A 17,487-nucleotide genomic window follows, 5' to 3' on the forward strand; every position below is an offset into this window, starting at 1 on the left:
TTTCCTTCCTTCTGATCCTAGTCAATTAGGTCTCATCAGGAGTGGCTGCATTGTCTTCTTCTGTGGCCTGGTAATGCTACTTCCCCTCAGGGAGAGGTAATTAAAGAGCAGGCCAATCAGTTCATGTCAGAGACAGTCCCTTTTCCTATTACAATGGAACCCACTTGGATACTGAACTGCCATGGGCTACATCTGTGCAGGGGTCTTAGGTTATCTCCATGCATAGTCCTTGGTTGGAGTATCAGTCTCAGGAAAGACCCCTGTGATCAGATTTTTTGGTTCTGTTGCTCTTTTTGTGGAATTATTGTCCTCTCCAGATCTTACTGTTTCCCACTTCTTTCCTGAGATTCCTTGCACTCTGCCCAAAGTTTGCCCATAAGTCTCAGCATCTGCATTGATAGTGTGAAGGGCAGAGCCTTTCAGAGGTCCTCTGTGTCAGGCTCCTGACTTGTTCTCTCTTTTCTCCTTCTTCTGATGTCCATCCTCTTTGACTTTCTGGATAGGAATTGGGCATTTAACAAGAGTCACCCCTCTTCATTAGTTTCTTTAGGTGTACAGATTTTAGTAGGTTTATCCTATATTATATGTCTATATGAGTGAGTATATACCGTGTGCATTTTTCTGTTTCAGGGATCGCTCACTCAGGATGATCTTTTCCAGATCCCACTATTCAATGAAAACTTAAATCATTCCCACTGAAATCAGGGACAAGACAAGGCTGTCTACTCTCTCCATATCTCTTCAACATCTTTCTTGAAGTCCTTGGTAGAGCAATAAGACAATTGAAGCAGACCAAGGAGATACAAATTAGAAAGGAAGAAGTCAAAGTATCACTGTTTGCAGATGATATGATAGTATACCTGAGTGACCCCAAAAATTCTACCAGGGAACTCCTACAGCTGATTAACACCTTAAGTAAAGTGGCTGGATACAAAATTAACTTAAAAAAATCAATAGCCCTCCTGTATACAAAAGACAAAAGGACTGAGAAAGAAATTAGGGAAACAACACCCTTCACAATAGCCACAAAGGACATAAAGTACCTTGGTGTGAACCTAAACAAGCAAGTCAAAGACTTGTATGAAAAAAATTTCACTTCTCTGAAGAAAGAATTAGAAGAAGATATGAGAAGATGGAAAGCTCTCCCATGCTCATGGCTTGGCAGGATTAACATAGTAAAAATGACCATCTTACCAAAAACAATCTACAGATTCAATGCCATTCCCCTCAAATTACCAACAGAATTTTTTACAGACCTGGAAAGAAAAATTGTCACCTTCATATGGAATAACAAGCAACCTAGAATTGCTAAAACAATCCTCTACAGTAAAAGATCTTCAGGAGGTATCTCCATCCCTGATCTCAAGCTGTACTATAAAGCAACAATATTAAAAACTGTATGGTACTGGCATAGAAACAGACTGGTGGATCAAAGGAATTGATCAGACATCTTAGCTGTAGGAATGGTCAGCTCTAAATTCAGTATCAAGGCAGATACTCAGAAGGAACAGAGTGATAGATTTCAACCAATTCTTTCCTCTGGTTATGCATTATGTACCTACAAACATGTATAAAGCAAGCATGGAACACACACACATGAAAGAGAAGTAAAAAGAAAAAAGGAAGAAGGAAAGAAGGAAAGAAGGAAAAAGAATGAAACAAAGAAAAGAAAGCAAGCTCAAAGTAAGAGGATTTTTTATGTGCTCATGTGTTGTGGGATTCAAGCCATCATGGTAGACAAGACATGGCAACAAGGAGTGGCCATTATTGTGGCAGCAGAAATATGAGGTGGCTTGCTCATATCTGTGCAGGTAAGGAAAAAGACGAAGAAAAAAAGCAGGGCTGGCTTAAAATACTTTAGACCCCTCCTCCATGATTCCCTTCTTCCAGTGAGGTACATCCTCCTAAAGGTTTTACAACTTCCCCAAAGAAGGAATTTTGAAACACACAAAGCTGAGGGGGACCCTGCATAAGCTGTAGCAAGAGAATAGATTCAATTAACTTGATTTAAACATTTCATGAGGGAGGGAGGGTGGGATTGGGAGAAAAATGAGTGAGCAGAATACAGCTGGGATACAAAGTTAATAAACTGTAACTAATGTTAAAAACATAAAAAATTTAATTAAAAAATAAAATAAAATGATACACATCTAACAAATGAACAACTAAATAAAGTTGAAAGTTTAAAAAATAAAAATAAACATTTCACATTATATGCATTATTGAAATAGCAAAGCCCTCCACACTATGCACAGTTTTTTTTCAATTGAGGTAGTTTATGTTTTGATAAGAAACCAATAACAAAGTGTAACTCAAGGCAAAGTGCTTTAGGGTGGTTGAAAGACAAAAAAGGATGTTATCTGATCAGTTGTCCACTCTCACCTGGAATGTGTATCTTGCTGCCACTGGGCTTCTCCTAATTTTGAAATATTTCTTCTTTGATAAATCCTGTTAGAAAGTGAAATGTAGAGCTAGAGGTCAGCAAGACCCCCAGAGTACACCTCTAACCACCCACAGTTGGGACTGTGTGAGATATAGAGTCTCATGCACAGTGAAGTGCTCTCAAGAGATTCTCCCAGTTTTTCATAGTATGGCTGTCTCCCACAATGTTTCTACTTTTATAATCTCAGGGACCGAGCCCTTCAATGACGCTGAAGGCCAAGAGGGCAGTAGCCTTTCTTCACAAACAAAGTTTAGTTTGTGGAAGATACATGATGCCCAGCACATTACAACCTGTCTTCTGTTTGGACCAGATGTGAAAAAGTCATGAGTGAACTATATTGCTTATTCTGTCTGTGCCAGAAATGGAAGGACAGATGAAGCTATCTCCTGTCAATCCGGCCTAGATGCTGCCTTGGTATAGTGTGAGAACAGCTGCCACTATCAGTCAGGATGGATAACATGGCTTGTCTTGTAATATTTCCAAAGTGAAATATGAAGAGAACCAAAACAGATGGGTGTTTCCTTTAGCAGAGGCTTGAACTCAGGAAATGTTCTTGGGATCCTTCTAAGGTGCTGAGCCTCAGATGATTCCTTTTTTTCTGAGACAGTTGCCACATTTACATATTTGTTCACCTGTTGAGCAGTACTTAAGACTTTCGCTGTCTTGCTTGATTGTACATACAGGCTACAAAAACATTCATGAACAGGTTTTTTTCATGAATATTTGTTTTTAATTAATCTGAAACAAGTACCCAGGAGCTGTATGATTGTAAGGCAATTCTAGATTTTACAAGAACCTGCACAGTATTCCAAATATAACGCGTAATTTTATGTTTCATCAATAATGGATAGATCTTTAATTGCTGAACATCATTGTGAGTATTTACCATTGTTGGTGTTTTATTTCAAATTCAACCATTTCACTAATGTTCCAGAAATCACATCATGATTTCAATTGCACTTCTCTAACGGCTCATGACATCAAATACTTTAAGGATAACCATGGATTTGTCCTGGAGTCATGTCCCTATCCTGCGTTCCAGGCCAGGGACAGGGCACTGTGACTGACAGGCTCAGCTGAACTGAGATGGACAATTAGATCTAGTAAAGGTATTTCAAAATAGCTGGGCAGAGGAAATTATATTTTGACCATATTATCCTCACGCAGGTTCTGTCTATGATAGACTAGGGAAAGTTCTTGACTAGAAGATGGAGTTTGAAATCCCTACTGATTTATTTCAGTTTTAGACACATAAGGGCTAGTGTAAAAAATATCTGTAATAAAATACCAGCACATTGTCTTGTGTTTCTCAAAAGGTATAATATTTTAACTCCCTGAATTGAAAATGTCTGTATCATTTTAGACATTCACTGAAATATTTTAATGTTACTTTTTATTTTAATCATTTTCTTTTCAAAATAAATAATCATTAGTTTTTTATTATTTATTTGAAAAATTACTCTAAAAGTTTTAAGGTAAAGCATAGTAGAGCTTAATTAAAAGAAAGTACTCATGTTGTCTATGTTTTCTACTTGAATGAATTCTATAAACAATAAACTTGAAGAATACCTCTTAGTATTTATTACACAAAATGATCTTTTTTTAATTTAATTTAATTTTATTAATTACACTTTATTGACTTTATATCCCCCCATAAACCCCTCCCTTCTCTCCACCCAATCCCACCCTCCCTCCCCTGTCTTCACACATGCCCATCCCCAAGTCCACTGATAAGAGAGGTCCTCCTCTCCTTCCCTCTGATCTTAGTCTATCAGATCCCATCAGGAGTAGCTGCACTGTCATCTTCTGTGGCCTGGTAAGGCTGCTCCCCACTCAGAGGTAGCAGATCAAAGAGCAGGCCAATCAGATTATGTCAGAGGCAATCCCTCTTCCCATTAATATTTAACCCACTTGGACACTAAACTGCCATGGACTACATCTGTGCAGGGATTCTAGGTTATCTCCATAAATAGTCCTTGGTTGGAGTATGAGTCTCAGGAAAGACCCCTGTGTTCAAATTTTCTTGTTCTGTTGCTCTCCTTGTGGAGTTCCTGTCCTCTCCAAATCTTACTATTTCCCACTTCTTACATAAGATTCCATGCACTCTGCCCAACAGTGGGCCATAGTCTCAGCATCTGCTTTGATAGTCTGCAGGGCAGAGGCTTTCAGAAAGCATCTGTGGCAGGTTTCTAGATTTTTGTTGTTGTTGTTGTTTTCTTCTTTTTCTGATGTCCATCCTCTTTGCCTTTTGAGATGGGGATTAAGCATTTTAGTCAGGATCTTCTCTCTTAATTAGTTTCTTTAGATGTACAGATTTTAATAGGTTTATCCTATGTTGTATATCTATATGAGTGAGTATATACCGTGTGTGTCTTTCTGCTTCTGGACAGCTTACTCAGGACGATCCTTTCCAGGTCTCACCATGTACCTGCAAATTTCATGATTTCCTTATTTTTCATTGCAGAGTAACACTCCATTGTGTAGATATACCACAATTTCTGCATCCATTCTTCATTTGAGGGGCATCTGGGCTGTTTCCAGCTTCTGGCTGTTACAAATAAAGCTGCTACAAACAAGGTTGAGCAAATGTCCTTATTGTGTACTTGAATCTCTTTTGGATATATGCTTAGAAGGGGTATGGCAGGATCTCGAGGAAACACTATTCCTAGTTGTCTGAGAAAGTGCCATATTGATTTCCAGGGTGGTTGTACGAGTTTGCATTCCCATCAGCAGTGGAGGAAGGTTCCCTTTTCTCCACAAACTCTAGAGCATGTGTTGTCACTTGAGTTTTTCATCTTGGCCATTCTGATGGGTGTAGGTGAAATCTCAGGGTTGTTTTGATTTGCATTTTCTTAATGGCGAATGAGGTTGAGCATTTCTTTTCCTGTTTCTCTGCCATTCCATATTCCTCCACAGAGAGTTCTCTGTTTAGCTCTGTTCTCCATTTTTTTAATTGGATTACTTGGCTTGCTGTTTTTCAGCTTCTTTAGCTCTTTATATATACTGGATATTAGTCCTCTGTCAGATAAAGGGTTGGTGAAGATTCTTTTTTCATCTGTAGGCAGTCGTTTTGTTTTGATGATGGTGTCCTTTGCTTTACAGAGGCTCTTCAGTTTCACGAAGTCTCATTTATTGATTGTTGCTCTTAGAGCCTGTGCTGTTGATGTTCTATTCAGGAAGTTGTGTCCTGTGCCAATGAGTTCAAGGGTATTCCCCACTTTTTTTTTTCTAACCGATTTAATGTGTGTTGTTTTATGTTGAGGTCTTTGATCCACTTGGACTTCAGTTTTGTGTGGGGTGATAAGTATGGATCTATTTTCATTTTTCTACATGTAGACAGCCAGTTAGGCCAACACCATTTGTTGAAGATGCTATCTTTTCTCCATTATATGGTTTGGCATCGTTGTCAAAGATCAGGTGTCCATAAGTTTGTGGGTGTATTTTTGTGTCCTCTGTACGGTTCCATTGATCCACTATTCTGTTTCTATGCCAGTACCATGCAGTTTTTATAACTGTTGCTCTATAGTACAACTTAAAATCAGGGATGGAGATTACTCCAGAAGATCTTTTATTGTAGAGGATTGTTTTAGCAATTCTGGGTTTCTTGTTATTCCATATGAAGTTGAGAATTTTCTTTACAGGTTTGTAAAGAGTTGTGTTGGCAATTTGATGGGAATTGCATTGAATCTGTAGATGGCCATTTTTACTCTGTTAATCCTGCCAAGCCATGAGCATGGGAGATCTTTCCATCTTCTGATATCTTCTCCTAATTCTTTCTTCAGAGACTTGAAATTTTTTTCATACAAGTCTTTGACTTGCTTGGTTAGGGTTACTCCAAGGAACTTTATGTCATTTGTGGCTATTATGAAGGGTGTTGTTTCCCTAATTTCATTCTTGGCCCTTTTGTCCTTTGTATACAGGAGGGCTACTGATTTTTTTGAGTTATTTTGTATCCAGCCACTTTGCTGAAGGTGTTTATCAGCTGTTGGAGTTCTCTGGTAGAGTGTTTGGGTTCACTCATGTATAATATCATATCATCTGCAAATAGTGATAATTTGACTTCTTCCTTTCCAATATGTATCCCCTTGATCTGCTTCAACTGTCTTATTGCTTTTGCCAGGACTTCTAAAACTATTTTGAAGAGATATAGAGAGAGTGGACAGCCTTGTCCCTGATTTCAGTGGGATTGCTTTAAGTTTCTCTCCTTTTAGTTTGATGTTGGCTATGTGGTTGCTGTGTATTGCCTTTACCATCTTTAGATATGTGCCTTTATCCCTGATCTCTCCCATACTTTAAACACGAATAGATGTTGGATTTTGTCAAGTAATTTTTCAGCATCTATGGATATTATCATGTGTTTTTTTTTCTTTCAGTTTGTTAATATGGTGGATAACATTGATGGATTTCTTTATATTTTACCAACCATGCATACCTGGGATGAAGCTTACTTGGTCATAGTAGATGATATCTTTGATGTGTTCTCGTATTTGGTTTGCAAGTATTTTGTTGAGTGTTTTTGCGTCAATGTTCATAAGGGAGATTGGCCTGAAATTCTCTTTCTTTGTTGGGTGTTTGTGTGGTTTAGGTACCAAGGTGACTGTGGCTTCATAGAATGAGTTTGGTTAGATTCCTTCTGTTTCTATTTTGTGGAATAGTTTGAAGAGAGCTGGTGTTAGCTCTTCTTTGAAGGTCTGGTAGAATTCTGCACTGAAACCATCTCGTCCTGGGCTTTTTTTTGGATGGGAGACTTTCAATGACCACTTCTACTTCCTTGGGGGATATAGACTTATTTAATTGATTTACCTGGTCCTGATTCAGCTTTGGCAAGTCAAATCAATCAAGAAAATTGTCCATTTCATTTAGATTTTCAAATTTTGTGGCATACAGTTTTTTGAAGTCAGTCCTAATAATTGTTTGGATTTCCTCAGTGTCTGTAGTTATGTCCCCATTTTCATTCTGATTTTGTTGATTTGGATGGTGTCTCTCTGCCTTTTAGTTAGCTTGGCTAAGGGTTTGTCTATCTTATTGATTTTTCTCAAAGAATCAGCTCTTGGATTCATTGATTCTTTGAATTGTTTTATTTGTTTCTAATTGATTCATTTCAGCCCTGAGTTTGATTATTTTCAGCCTATTATACTCCTTTTTGTTGTGTCTGCTTTTTCATTTTCTAGGGTTTTTCAGGTGAGCCATTAAGTTGCTTGAATGAGCTCTGTTGAATTTCTTCTTGAAGGCACTTAGTGCTATCAACTTTCTTCTTAGCACTGCTTTCATGTGTCCCACAATTTTGTGTATGCTGTGTCTTTATTTTCATTGAGTTCTAGGAATACTTCAATTTTTTTCTTTAATTCTTCCCTGACCCAGCTGTCATTTAGTAGCAAGTTGTTCAGTTTTTATAAGTGTGTAGGCTCTTTGTCATTTCTGTTGTTGTTGAGGGTCAGCTTTATTCCATGGTGATCAGACAGGATACAATGGATTATTTCAATCTTCTTGTATCTGTTGAGGCTAGCTTTGTTACCAACTATATGGTCTATTTTGAAGAAGGTTCTTTGAGGTGCTGAGGAGAAAGTAAATTCTTTTGTGTTTGGGTTTAAAGTTTTGTAAATGTCTGTTAGGTCCATTTCATTCATGACCTCTGTCAGAGACATTGTTTCTTTGTTTAATTTCTGTTTTGTTGACCTGTCCTTTGTTGAGAGTGGGGTGTTGAGGTCTCCCACTATTAATGTGTGGGAATCTATGTGTGGTTTAAATTTTATCAATGTTTCTTTAACAAATGTGGGTGCCCTTGTATTTGGGGCATAGATGTTCAGGATTGTGTTGTCTTCCTGGTGGAATTTTCCCTTGATGAGTATGCAGTGTCCTTCCCCATCTCTTTTTAATAATTTTGGTTGACAGTCTATTTTATCAGATATTAGAATGGCTATACCTTCTTGCTTCTTGGGTCCATTTGCTTAGAAAGCAGACTTCCAACCCTTTTCCCTCAGGTAATATCTATCTTTGTGACTTAGGTGTGTTTCTTGTATGCAACAGATTGCTGGGTCTTGTTTATGCATCCATTTTGTTAGTCTGTGTCTTTTTATTTGGGAATTGAGTCCATTGATGTTGAGAGAGATTAATGTCCAGTGGCTGTTAGATCCTTTGATTTTGATGTTGGCTTTGGTCATAAGGTTGTGTGCTTGGTTGCTTTTTGTTTTACTGTAGTGAGGTTATTTCCTGTGTTTCCTTGAAAGTAGCTAGGTTTTTGGGTTGTATTTTCCCTTTTAGTGTCTTCTGTAACACTTGATTTGTGTGTAGGTATTGTTGAAATTTGTTTTTGTCATTGAATATCTTGTTTTCTCCATCTATGAGGACTGAGATTTTTGCTGGGTATAGTAGCTTGGGCTCCCGTCTGTGTTCTCTTAGGGTCTACATGATATTTGACCAGGCCCTTCTGGCTTTCATAGTCTGTGTTGAAAACAGGTTTGATTCTAATGGGTTTGCCATTATACGTTCCTTGGACTTTTTCCCTTGCAGATTTTTTTATTTTTTTTCTTTGGCCTGTATACTTACTGTTTTAATTCTTATGTGGTAGGAGAATTTTCTTTTCTGGTCTAATTTACTGGGTTCTCTGTAGGTCTCTTGTATTCTTATTGGCCTCTCCTTTAAGTTGGGGAAATTTTCTTCAATGATTTTGTTGAAAATATTTTCTGGGTCTTGGGGTAGGGAATCTTCTTTTTCCTCTATTCCTATTATTCTTAGGTTTTGTCTTTTTATGTTGTCTTGAATTTCTTGGACAGTCTGAGTCAGAAATTTTTTAGATTTAATATTTTCTTTGACAGATACATCTATTTCTTCCATTGTATCTTCCACACCTGAGATTCTTTCTTCCATCTCTTGTAGTCTATTGGTTATGCTAACCTTTGTAGTTCCTGTTTTCTTCCCTAAGTTCTTTCTCCACAATTTCCTCCATATTTGTTTTCTTTAATTTTTTCAATTCTATTTTCAGATCTTGAGCCATTTTGTTGATTTCCTTCACCTGTCTGACTGTAGTTTCCTGTTTTTCCATCAATTCTTTTAGCTGTTTGTTTGAACAATCCTGTTTCTTTTATTTCTTTCAGTGATTTAAGCATTTCCTCTCCAAAGACCACAAACAGTTTGGCTATTCCTCTATTTCTTTAAGGATGTCCATAATCTGTTTGAGTTTATCTTCCTCTAGGTCTTTACAGATTTTATTTGTTTCCTCTGTTATCCTCTTCAAGAGCATAGATGTTAGGTCATCTTCTTGAATTTCAATTATGCTGGGGTGTCCAGGGCTACTTGCCCCTGGATAACTGGGTTCTGGAGATGCCATATTGCTCTGTCTTTTGTTGGTTGAGCTTTTATGCTGGCTTCTACCCATTGCGCTATCTTAGGTGTTTGTAGTTAGTTTCTGGTGGTTCCTGGAATCCTGTGGTGGAAAGAATCCCCTTGGCAGGAAGATGACTTTTCTTGAAGGAAGTTTTCTCAGCTTTTTGGGTATAGTCACTGGATCACCGGTGTTTTTAAGGAGTTGCTGCTGCTCACCTCAGGGATAGAGACCTGAGTGTTAACTGTAGTCCTTGTTAGTTGAGAGGGCTCTCCTCTTACCTGGAGAAGTCCTGAAGACAGCTGCCCTGCTTTTGGGTTTCTTGCTGTGAATTTAGTGAGCTGTTGCTGTAAACTGTGTGTCCTGTGGTTTGGTCAGTTTTGTTAGGGGTAACTGGTTGCCCCTTGGAGCAGTATCTGGGGGTCGATTTCAGGGATTCCAAGCTTCTGTAGGTCTGAGGTTGGGGTTCTGTGCCCCAGTATCCAAGCGTTAATCTGTGGTGGGTGGGTACTGCTCTCCTGGTAACAGCAGGTTATCTGGCGCACAGCCCATCCCTGCATTGGGCAGGTCTGCGGGTCCTTTTCCAGGGATATACTGGGTGGCCTAAGTCAGTCCTCTTTGCTTTGTTCCTTGTGAGGAATTCTCCTGATAATGACTCCCAGTCTCTGGTGTCCTGGGGTGCACAGCTCTGCCTGTGCCTAAGAGCTGGGCACACAGCAACTGTCTGTGCTATCAGCTGGAGCCCAGTTCAGTGATTGTGGCTCATACCTGCTGGTCTGCGAGACTTTTTCCCGGGAAAGACAAGGTGACCCAAGTCAATATGGTTTCCTTCCTTCCCTGTGTGGTTTTCTCCTAACAGCGACTCCCAGTCTCTCTTGCCCTGGGACACACAGCTCTTTCTGTGTGGAAGAGCTGGGTGCACAGCAACTGTCTGTGCCTGCGGCTAGAGCCCAGTTCAGTGATGGCGGCTCATACCCGCTGGTCTGTGAGACATTTTCCAGGGAAAGACTGGGTGACCGAAGTCAGTACCGTTTCCTTCCTTCCTTGTGGGGTTTTCTTGCTACTGAGACTCCCAGTCTCTGGCGGTTTTTGTGCCCAATGATCACCCTGGGAAGACATGCAGGCATGTGGCTCTGGTCTGGCGACCTAGTGCCTGTACAACCTGGGATCTCTTCCGGGTTGTGGCTGGGTAACCTGAGTGTGGACCCGACTGATTCCCACATGCACAGCGTGAGGGTTTCCTCTCACCTGGGAAAAACGATCGCTCTTGTTTTAGGGCCCAGAGTTCAGTCTCTTGGTTGCAATACGGGAAATGTTGTCCTGCTCCTCAGATGCAGTGTTCTCCTGATGCTGACTTCTTGTCTCGACCCACAAAATGGTCTTAACATGTCAGCAATAACCCTACATGTATGCAATTAATTATACCAATACTAATTAAATAACCTAAAAAATAATGTCTCAAGGAACTCATTGTGTAAAAAATTGTAATACTGCATTGAACATAACTCACTGTTAAATCAACAAGTAAAATAATTACTGTCAATTTCTTTAAGGTCAGATATATCTCATTGTCTTAGGGTGATACTACTTTGAAGAGACACCATGAACACCACAATTCTTGTAAAAAATATTTAATTGAGGGAAACTTGCAGGTTCAAAGGTTTAGTCCATTATCATGGCAGGAAGCATGGTGGCACACAGGCAGACTTGGTGCTGGATAAGGAGCTGAGAGATCTACATCTGAATCAGCAGGCAGCAGGAAGAGTCTCTGGGCTTTTGAAATCTGGGCACAGGAGTCTTTTCTGAGACTGACTCTCCACGAAGAACCATGTATGGACATAACCCAGAACCTTTGCTCAGATGTAGCCTGTGGTAGCTCAGTAACCAATTAGTTTCCCATAGTAAGGGGAACAGGGACTATTTCTGACAGGAACCCAATGGCAGGCTCTTTGACCTCCCCATCCCCCAAGGGAGGAGGAGTCCTGCTAGGCTACAGAGGAGGACTTTGCAGCCAATCCTGAAGATACCTGATTAAACAGGGTCAGATGAAAGGGGAGGAGGTCCTCCCCAATCAGTGGACTTGGAAAGGCTCAGGGAGGAGATGAGGGAGGGAGGGAGGGACTGGGAGGGAATGAGGGAGTGGGATACAGCTGGGATACAGAGTTAATAAAATGTAACTAATAATAAAAAAATTAAAAAAAAGAAATGTAGAAGTAGACTATGAACTTTATAAACATTTGACATTAAGCTAAAAAGAAACATGACCAGTATAAAATAACCATGAAATAAATACTAAATGATGATGAAAAAAAAAAAAAAAAGAAATCTCAAAGCTCAAGGCCAGTGACACACTTTCTCCAAGAAGGCCACATCTACAGCACAAAGCTATATCCTCAATAATGCCACTCCCTGTGAGTCTATGGGGACCGTTCTTACTCAAACCATAAATGGACAGTATGGAAGATTAAATCTAAGGAAGGAAAGTTTATATTTTGAGGAAGATTTCAAAATTTTAAAAATTCACAAGCCCTTCTTTATGAATTGCCACCATGAAGGTTTTTATTCTCTTTCTCTCTCTCTCTGTGAGTATGTGTGTTTGAGTGTATGTGCGCACACATGCATCTGTGTATTTATGTGCATCTGTGAGACTCTTGTTCTCAGAAAGTGAGTTGCCTACATGTCACAGACATTTATGAGCTGCTAAGATGAGTAATCTAGGACAGAATAACAAATTTATGTGGAAAGCATCTTAATTTATAAACTAACTTGTAAGACTATAAAGCCATCTAGAACAGAATAACAAAAGTTGATGTGGAATATTCTGTTTAAAGGCTTGTATTTTTATGGAGAAATACTAGAGAAGTACAAGATGATCCACAGAGGTTAGTTTTGCTCAATATCTACTTTTACTTCAGTACTATATTATTTCAGAAGATTCTAGAGAATTTGTCATATATCACTTAAAATAGGATTTTTGTAATAATCCTGCAATTAGGACTTATGATCTTACTAATTGCTTTATACACATGTGGCTCCTCACCATATGGTGAGTGGCCTCGGCAAATCCCTTTACACAATGTATTTCCAAAAACTACTTCTAGCTAACCTATAAAGAATTTCTAGCTCCCCTAATCAAATTAAGTTTACTAACATATTAATTTAAAAGAAATGAAGAAAAGAATTATTCAAAAACATGTTTATAACAGCTTTTAAATAGAGCCATCATCAGGGTTCAAATCATAAGCAATAAAAATACACTAGCACATACATACCCAGTCATGGTACCTGTGCCTAGAGAGAATATCAATTTTCACCCCAGACTTCCATTTTTTATAGGTTTTGTTTTCAACTTTGACTGCCTTTGAATATTATTAATATATTTGCCCATAAGTAATTGTTTTAGAAATTGCTTCTCAGCAGCAATTTAGAATCTCAAACTGTGATGGCAACACTTAGAAAGAATATTGCTTTTATTGCTTCATTACACCCACTGGGCCACTTTTATTGTTGAATTTAATTGGTAAGTGTTCATTTTTCAAATAATGCAAATATATCTGGGCAAATTTGTGTTACTATTAGTGAAAAATAACAGATGGCAGAAGAGAGTGGGCATGAACGTAGCTCTGTATGCAGACTACAGACTCTAAATATCTCTTAGAAGGCAGTACCTGTACTTGATTTAAAAAAAAAAGACACTTGATATTGGATCTAAGGCAGACAAAAATATCTCTTTGGCCTTGTATTTGTTTCTGGTAACTGCTTGTGTAGATTGTCAAGCAGAATAGCATTGATCTGGCTCTTTTAAAATGAGCTAAAGAGACCTATACAAAACAAGTTGCCAGATGTAAGACTTCTGATGATAACCAAGAGCAGAAACCCCTGTATTATTACATTATGCTTCCCTAGAAAAGGAGTCAGTCACTGAACTTTTCACTGTTGTCACCATTATAGATTATTTTTGGGTTCTACAAATTTGCAAAATAATATAACTTTCCCTAATATATTTTAACTCTCTTTCTTTCCCTTCCTAATTTTAGTTCCCCTATTTTTTTTTGTTAAAATGATATATCCATTATCATTTTTACCACCAGAAAGAAGTTCCAACACAGTTCTCTGAATTAGAATAGATTTTAAATTAGTGATTTTATAAGATCTCAGATATTGATGGAGTAAAAGCTGCCCCAAGGCCTTTCCAGTTGGGCTGGAGTATGAGTATGGTCTTGTCTTAGATTATTTTTTCTGGGCATTTTCATCTGAATCAGAGGTTTAAGAATGGTTCTAGTGGCAGTAGGTTTAGCTACCCCAACTCTGGTTCACACCCAGATACCATTTTGAATGTATGAGGTAGGTCAACTCACTATATATTGTTTCTACCCATAGGATATTAGAAGTCTGACAGATCCTCTTTCCAAATCCCATATTGTCTTAATTATGGATTATATTGCTTTAATAAAAACAGAATGAATAAAGCAACATGGGGAGTAAAGTTTTCATTTCAGATTGCAACTCTCTGGTCACACTCTGTTTCTGAGAGAAGTCAAGAAAAGAACGGAAGCAGGGCTGGAAACTGGACAAAAAATAAGGCAGAGGCCATCAAGAGTGCTGCTTACTGTCTTGCTCCTGATGGCTCATTTGATTTGCTGGGGTATGGGCTCCAGTGATACTTAATCTACATATAACAAAACAGCCCTATCATAAAAGGGAAAAGCAGTACTTAATTATCCTATGGGTGGAGGAGAATCTCAAGGTACAATTAAAGAGCATTGATTGAAAGCCAAATAACCAAGACATCATGCTAGCATTGAGTATCTTTAAGAATTCCCAGGTGCAAACTAATCAAGAAGGAGGACTCTGGCTAAAGTGCTCAATCTCCATTCAGAAAGGCAAAGAGGATGGACATCAGAAGAAGGAGAAAACAGGGAACAAGTCAGGAGCCTTCCACAGAGGGCGTCTGAAAGGCTCTACCCTGCAGGGTATCAGAGCAGATTCTGAGGCTCATAGCCAAACTTTAGGCAGAGTTCAGGGAAATTTATGAAAGAAGTGGGAGAAAGAAAGATCTGGAGAGGACAAGAACAACACAAGGAGATCAACAAAACCAAAATATCTGGGCAAAGGAGTCTTTTCTGAGACTGATACTCCAACCAAGGACCATTCATGGAGATAACCTAGAACCCCTGCACAGATGTAGCCTATGGCAGTTCAGTGTCCAAGTAGGTTCCATGGTAATGGGAACACGGACTGTCTCTAACATGAACTAGTTGGCCTGCTCTTTGATCACCTCCCCCTGAGGGGGGAGCAGCCTTACCAGGCCACAGAGGAAGACAATGCAGCCACTCCTGATGCAGCCACTCCTGATGAGACCTGATAGACTAGGATCAGAAGGAAGGAGAGGAAGACCTCCTATATCAGTGGACTTGGGGAGGAGCATGCATGGAGAAGGAAGAGAGAGAGTGGGGTTGGGAGGGGAGAGAGGGTGGGGTTGGGAGAAAAGGAGGGAAGGGGCTATGGGGAGATACAAAGTGAATAAAGTGTAATTAATAAAAATTAAAATAAAAAATATAAAAACAATAAAAAAAATCCCCAAGTGCTTGCTAAATAGGTTTCTTATCAGGAAAGGGTCAGGCCTGTAATCTTTCTTTAGGGCTATCTGACTCCACTTAGGGGACCTGGGGTTCCCCAGATCATGAAAAGAGGGAACCCTGCTGAGAAAGGGAGTTTGTCACCTGTACTGAGCTCAAAGGCCCTCCAGAAATGCCAGATTTTGTTAAAGCAGAGTCTCTTGTCCTCCATGACTAGGAGTCTCAACTAGGGTCATCCTCAGATTCCTGGGAGTTTCCCTTGCCCTAGGTTTCTAGCTCTTCCTGAGATTCCCCAGATTCAAGTTGTCTGTTCTAGTATTCACCCCCCTGTATCTTCCCCCAACCTGATTCCTCCTTTTTCCATCTCCACCCACTCCAAGTCTACCCATGATATCTCTTGTATTTCCTCTCTGCAGGGAAATTTATATGTCCCCCCACCCTTGATTCCTTCTTTTTCTTTAGCCTCTCTGGTTGTAGAATGATTATCTTTACTTTATAGCTAATATCCATTTATAAATGAGTACATACCATGTTCGTCTTTCTGGGTCTGGGTTACTTAACTCCGCATGATTATTTTTTTCTAGTTCTGTCCATTTGCCTGGGAATTTCATAATGTTAGGTTTCTAACAGCTGGTTAATATCCATTGTGTAAATATATCATGTTTTCTTTATCCATTTTTTTTTTTTGGTTGAAGGACATCGAGGTTGTTTTAACTATCTAGAAATTAAGAATAGACTTGCTATGAATATAGTTGAGCAAGTGTCCTCGTGGTAAAATAGAGCATTCTTTGGGTATATTCCCAGGAGTGATGCAGCTGGGTCTTAGCATAGGTTGATTTCCAGTTTTCAGAAAACCATCATATTGATTTCCAAAGGGGCTGTACAAGTTTGTCCTCCCACCAGCATTGGAGGAGTATTCCCCTTGATCTATATAATTCCAGTATGAGCTTTCATATGTATTATAGTTTTCAGCCATTTTAACAGGTATAAAATGAAATCTCAGTGCCATTTTGACTTGCATTTAAATGAGAGCTAAAAATGATGAACATTTCTTTACACGCTTGGCCATTTGAGATTTCTCTCTTGAGAATTCTCTGTGTAGCTCTGTACCCAATTTTTTTTTTCAATGCAGTTTATTCAGAAACCTTGAACAATCCTCAGACCCTGGGGAAAGCCAGCCCACAGCTTAAATAGCCTCTGGGTAGCCAACCCAGGCGTGCCACGTGGGCAATGCAGATAGGTCAACATACATGGAAGCAAGCCAGATCCTCAGCCTTAGCCAAATGTGGAATTGTTTGTGACAGAGAGCACTCACCATCGGGAAGGTGGAAGGCAGAAACCAGCTCCATCTTTAAGGCATAGCATTCTGCAGCTCTCTACAGTTCCCCCTTTTTGTTTTAGACGCATCAGGCAAGAGTAGAGGTCTGATCTCTGATATTAGAAATAAATTGGGACTTTGTACCGATGTTCATTTAGGTGTCATCCACCCAAAGAGCATCAGACCCGTCCAATACCTTTTACTCAGAGGCGGGACCTGGGGCATCAACCCGCATGCAACCAGACATGCTCTTCTCTGGGTCCAAAGCGGCTGACCCTGAGTGCAGTGCTTAGCCTTGCATCCTGAGCGTAACATTTTAGCTTTTTATGGTATCCAACCATGCTTGGGGAGAATGTCCTGTAAAGGCCTGAATGATCAAGGCTGCATCACACTGTTGTGAGACTCTAATCTTGCACATATACCACAGGCAAACCAAGGAGACCAACACCAGAAGGCCTGCTAACACTCCCATGCCCGCCCATTCCTTCAGATGATTCATGGCTGCAGCAATCCATGAGGATAATCCTGTGGCTAGTCCTGCGTCCACTCTGGTAGAATTTACTGTGACAATGGCCACTCTCAGCTGCTCCATCGTAGTATCGAATTCTCCAGTCCAATTACCTAAAATATAGCTAGACAATTGTTTAGACAGATTTGCAGCACAGGAAAATTCTCATGTTATATGCTAGTGACTCAAAGTCCAGCATATTTTCATTGACAGCCAAGTTGAGCGATTTGCCATAGGGTATCAATTTGCTCCTGCACGAGGTCAATCCTCTGATTGAACACCATCAAGCTTCCTTTTAGTTGAGCATTAATTCCTTTA

General features: G+C 39.5%; 1 protein-coding gene across 1 annotated transcript in view; it reads left to right on the forward strand.

The window, feature by feature from the left end:
• The first annotated feature begins 633 nt into the window (after positions 1-633).
• The window catches only part of LOC132656584 (zinc finger protein 385B-like), a 71,708-nt gene continuing 54,854 nt past the window's right edge, over positions 634-17,487 (forward strand). Inside the window, exon 1 of the mRNA XM_060391716.1 lies at positions 634-1,811. Within this exon, the coding sequence (XP_060247699.1) occupies positions 1,745-1,811 (67 nt within the window). The 5' untranslated portion in view covers positions 634-1,744. The remainder of the gene's footprint in view (positions 1,812-17,487) is intronic.

Source organism: Meriones unguiculatus, chromosome 9, assembly GCF_030254825.1.
Source record: "Meriones unguiculatus strain TT.TT164.6M chromosome 9, Bangor_MerUng_6.1, whole genome shotgun sequence".
NCBI lineage: Eukaryota > Metazoa > Chordata > Mammalia > Rodentia > Muridae > Meriones > Meriones unguiculatus.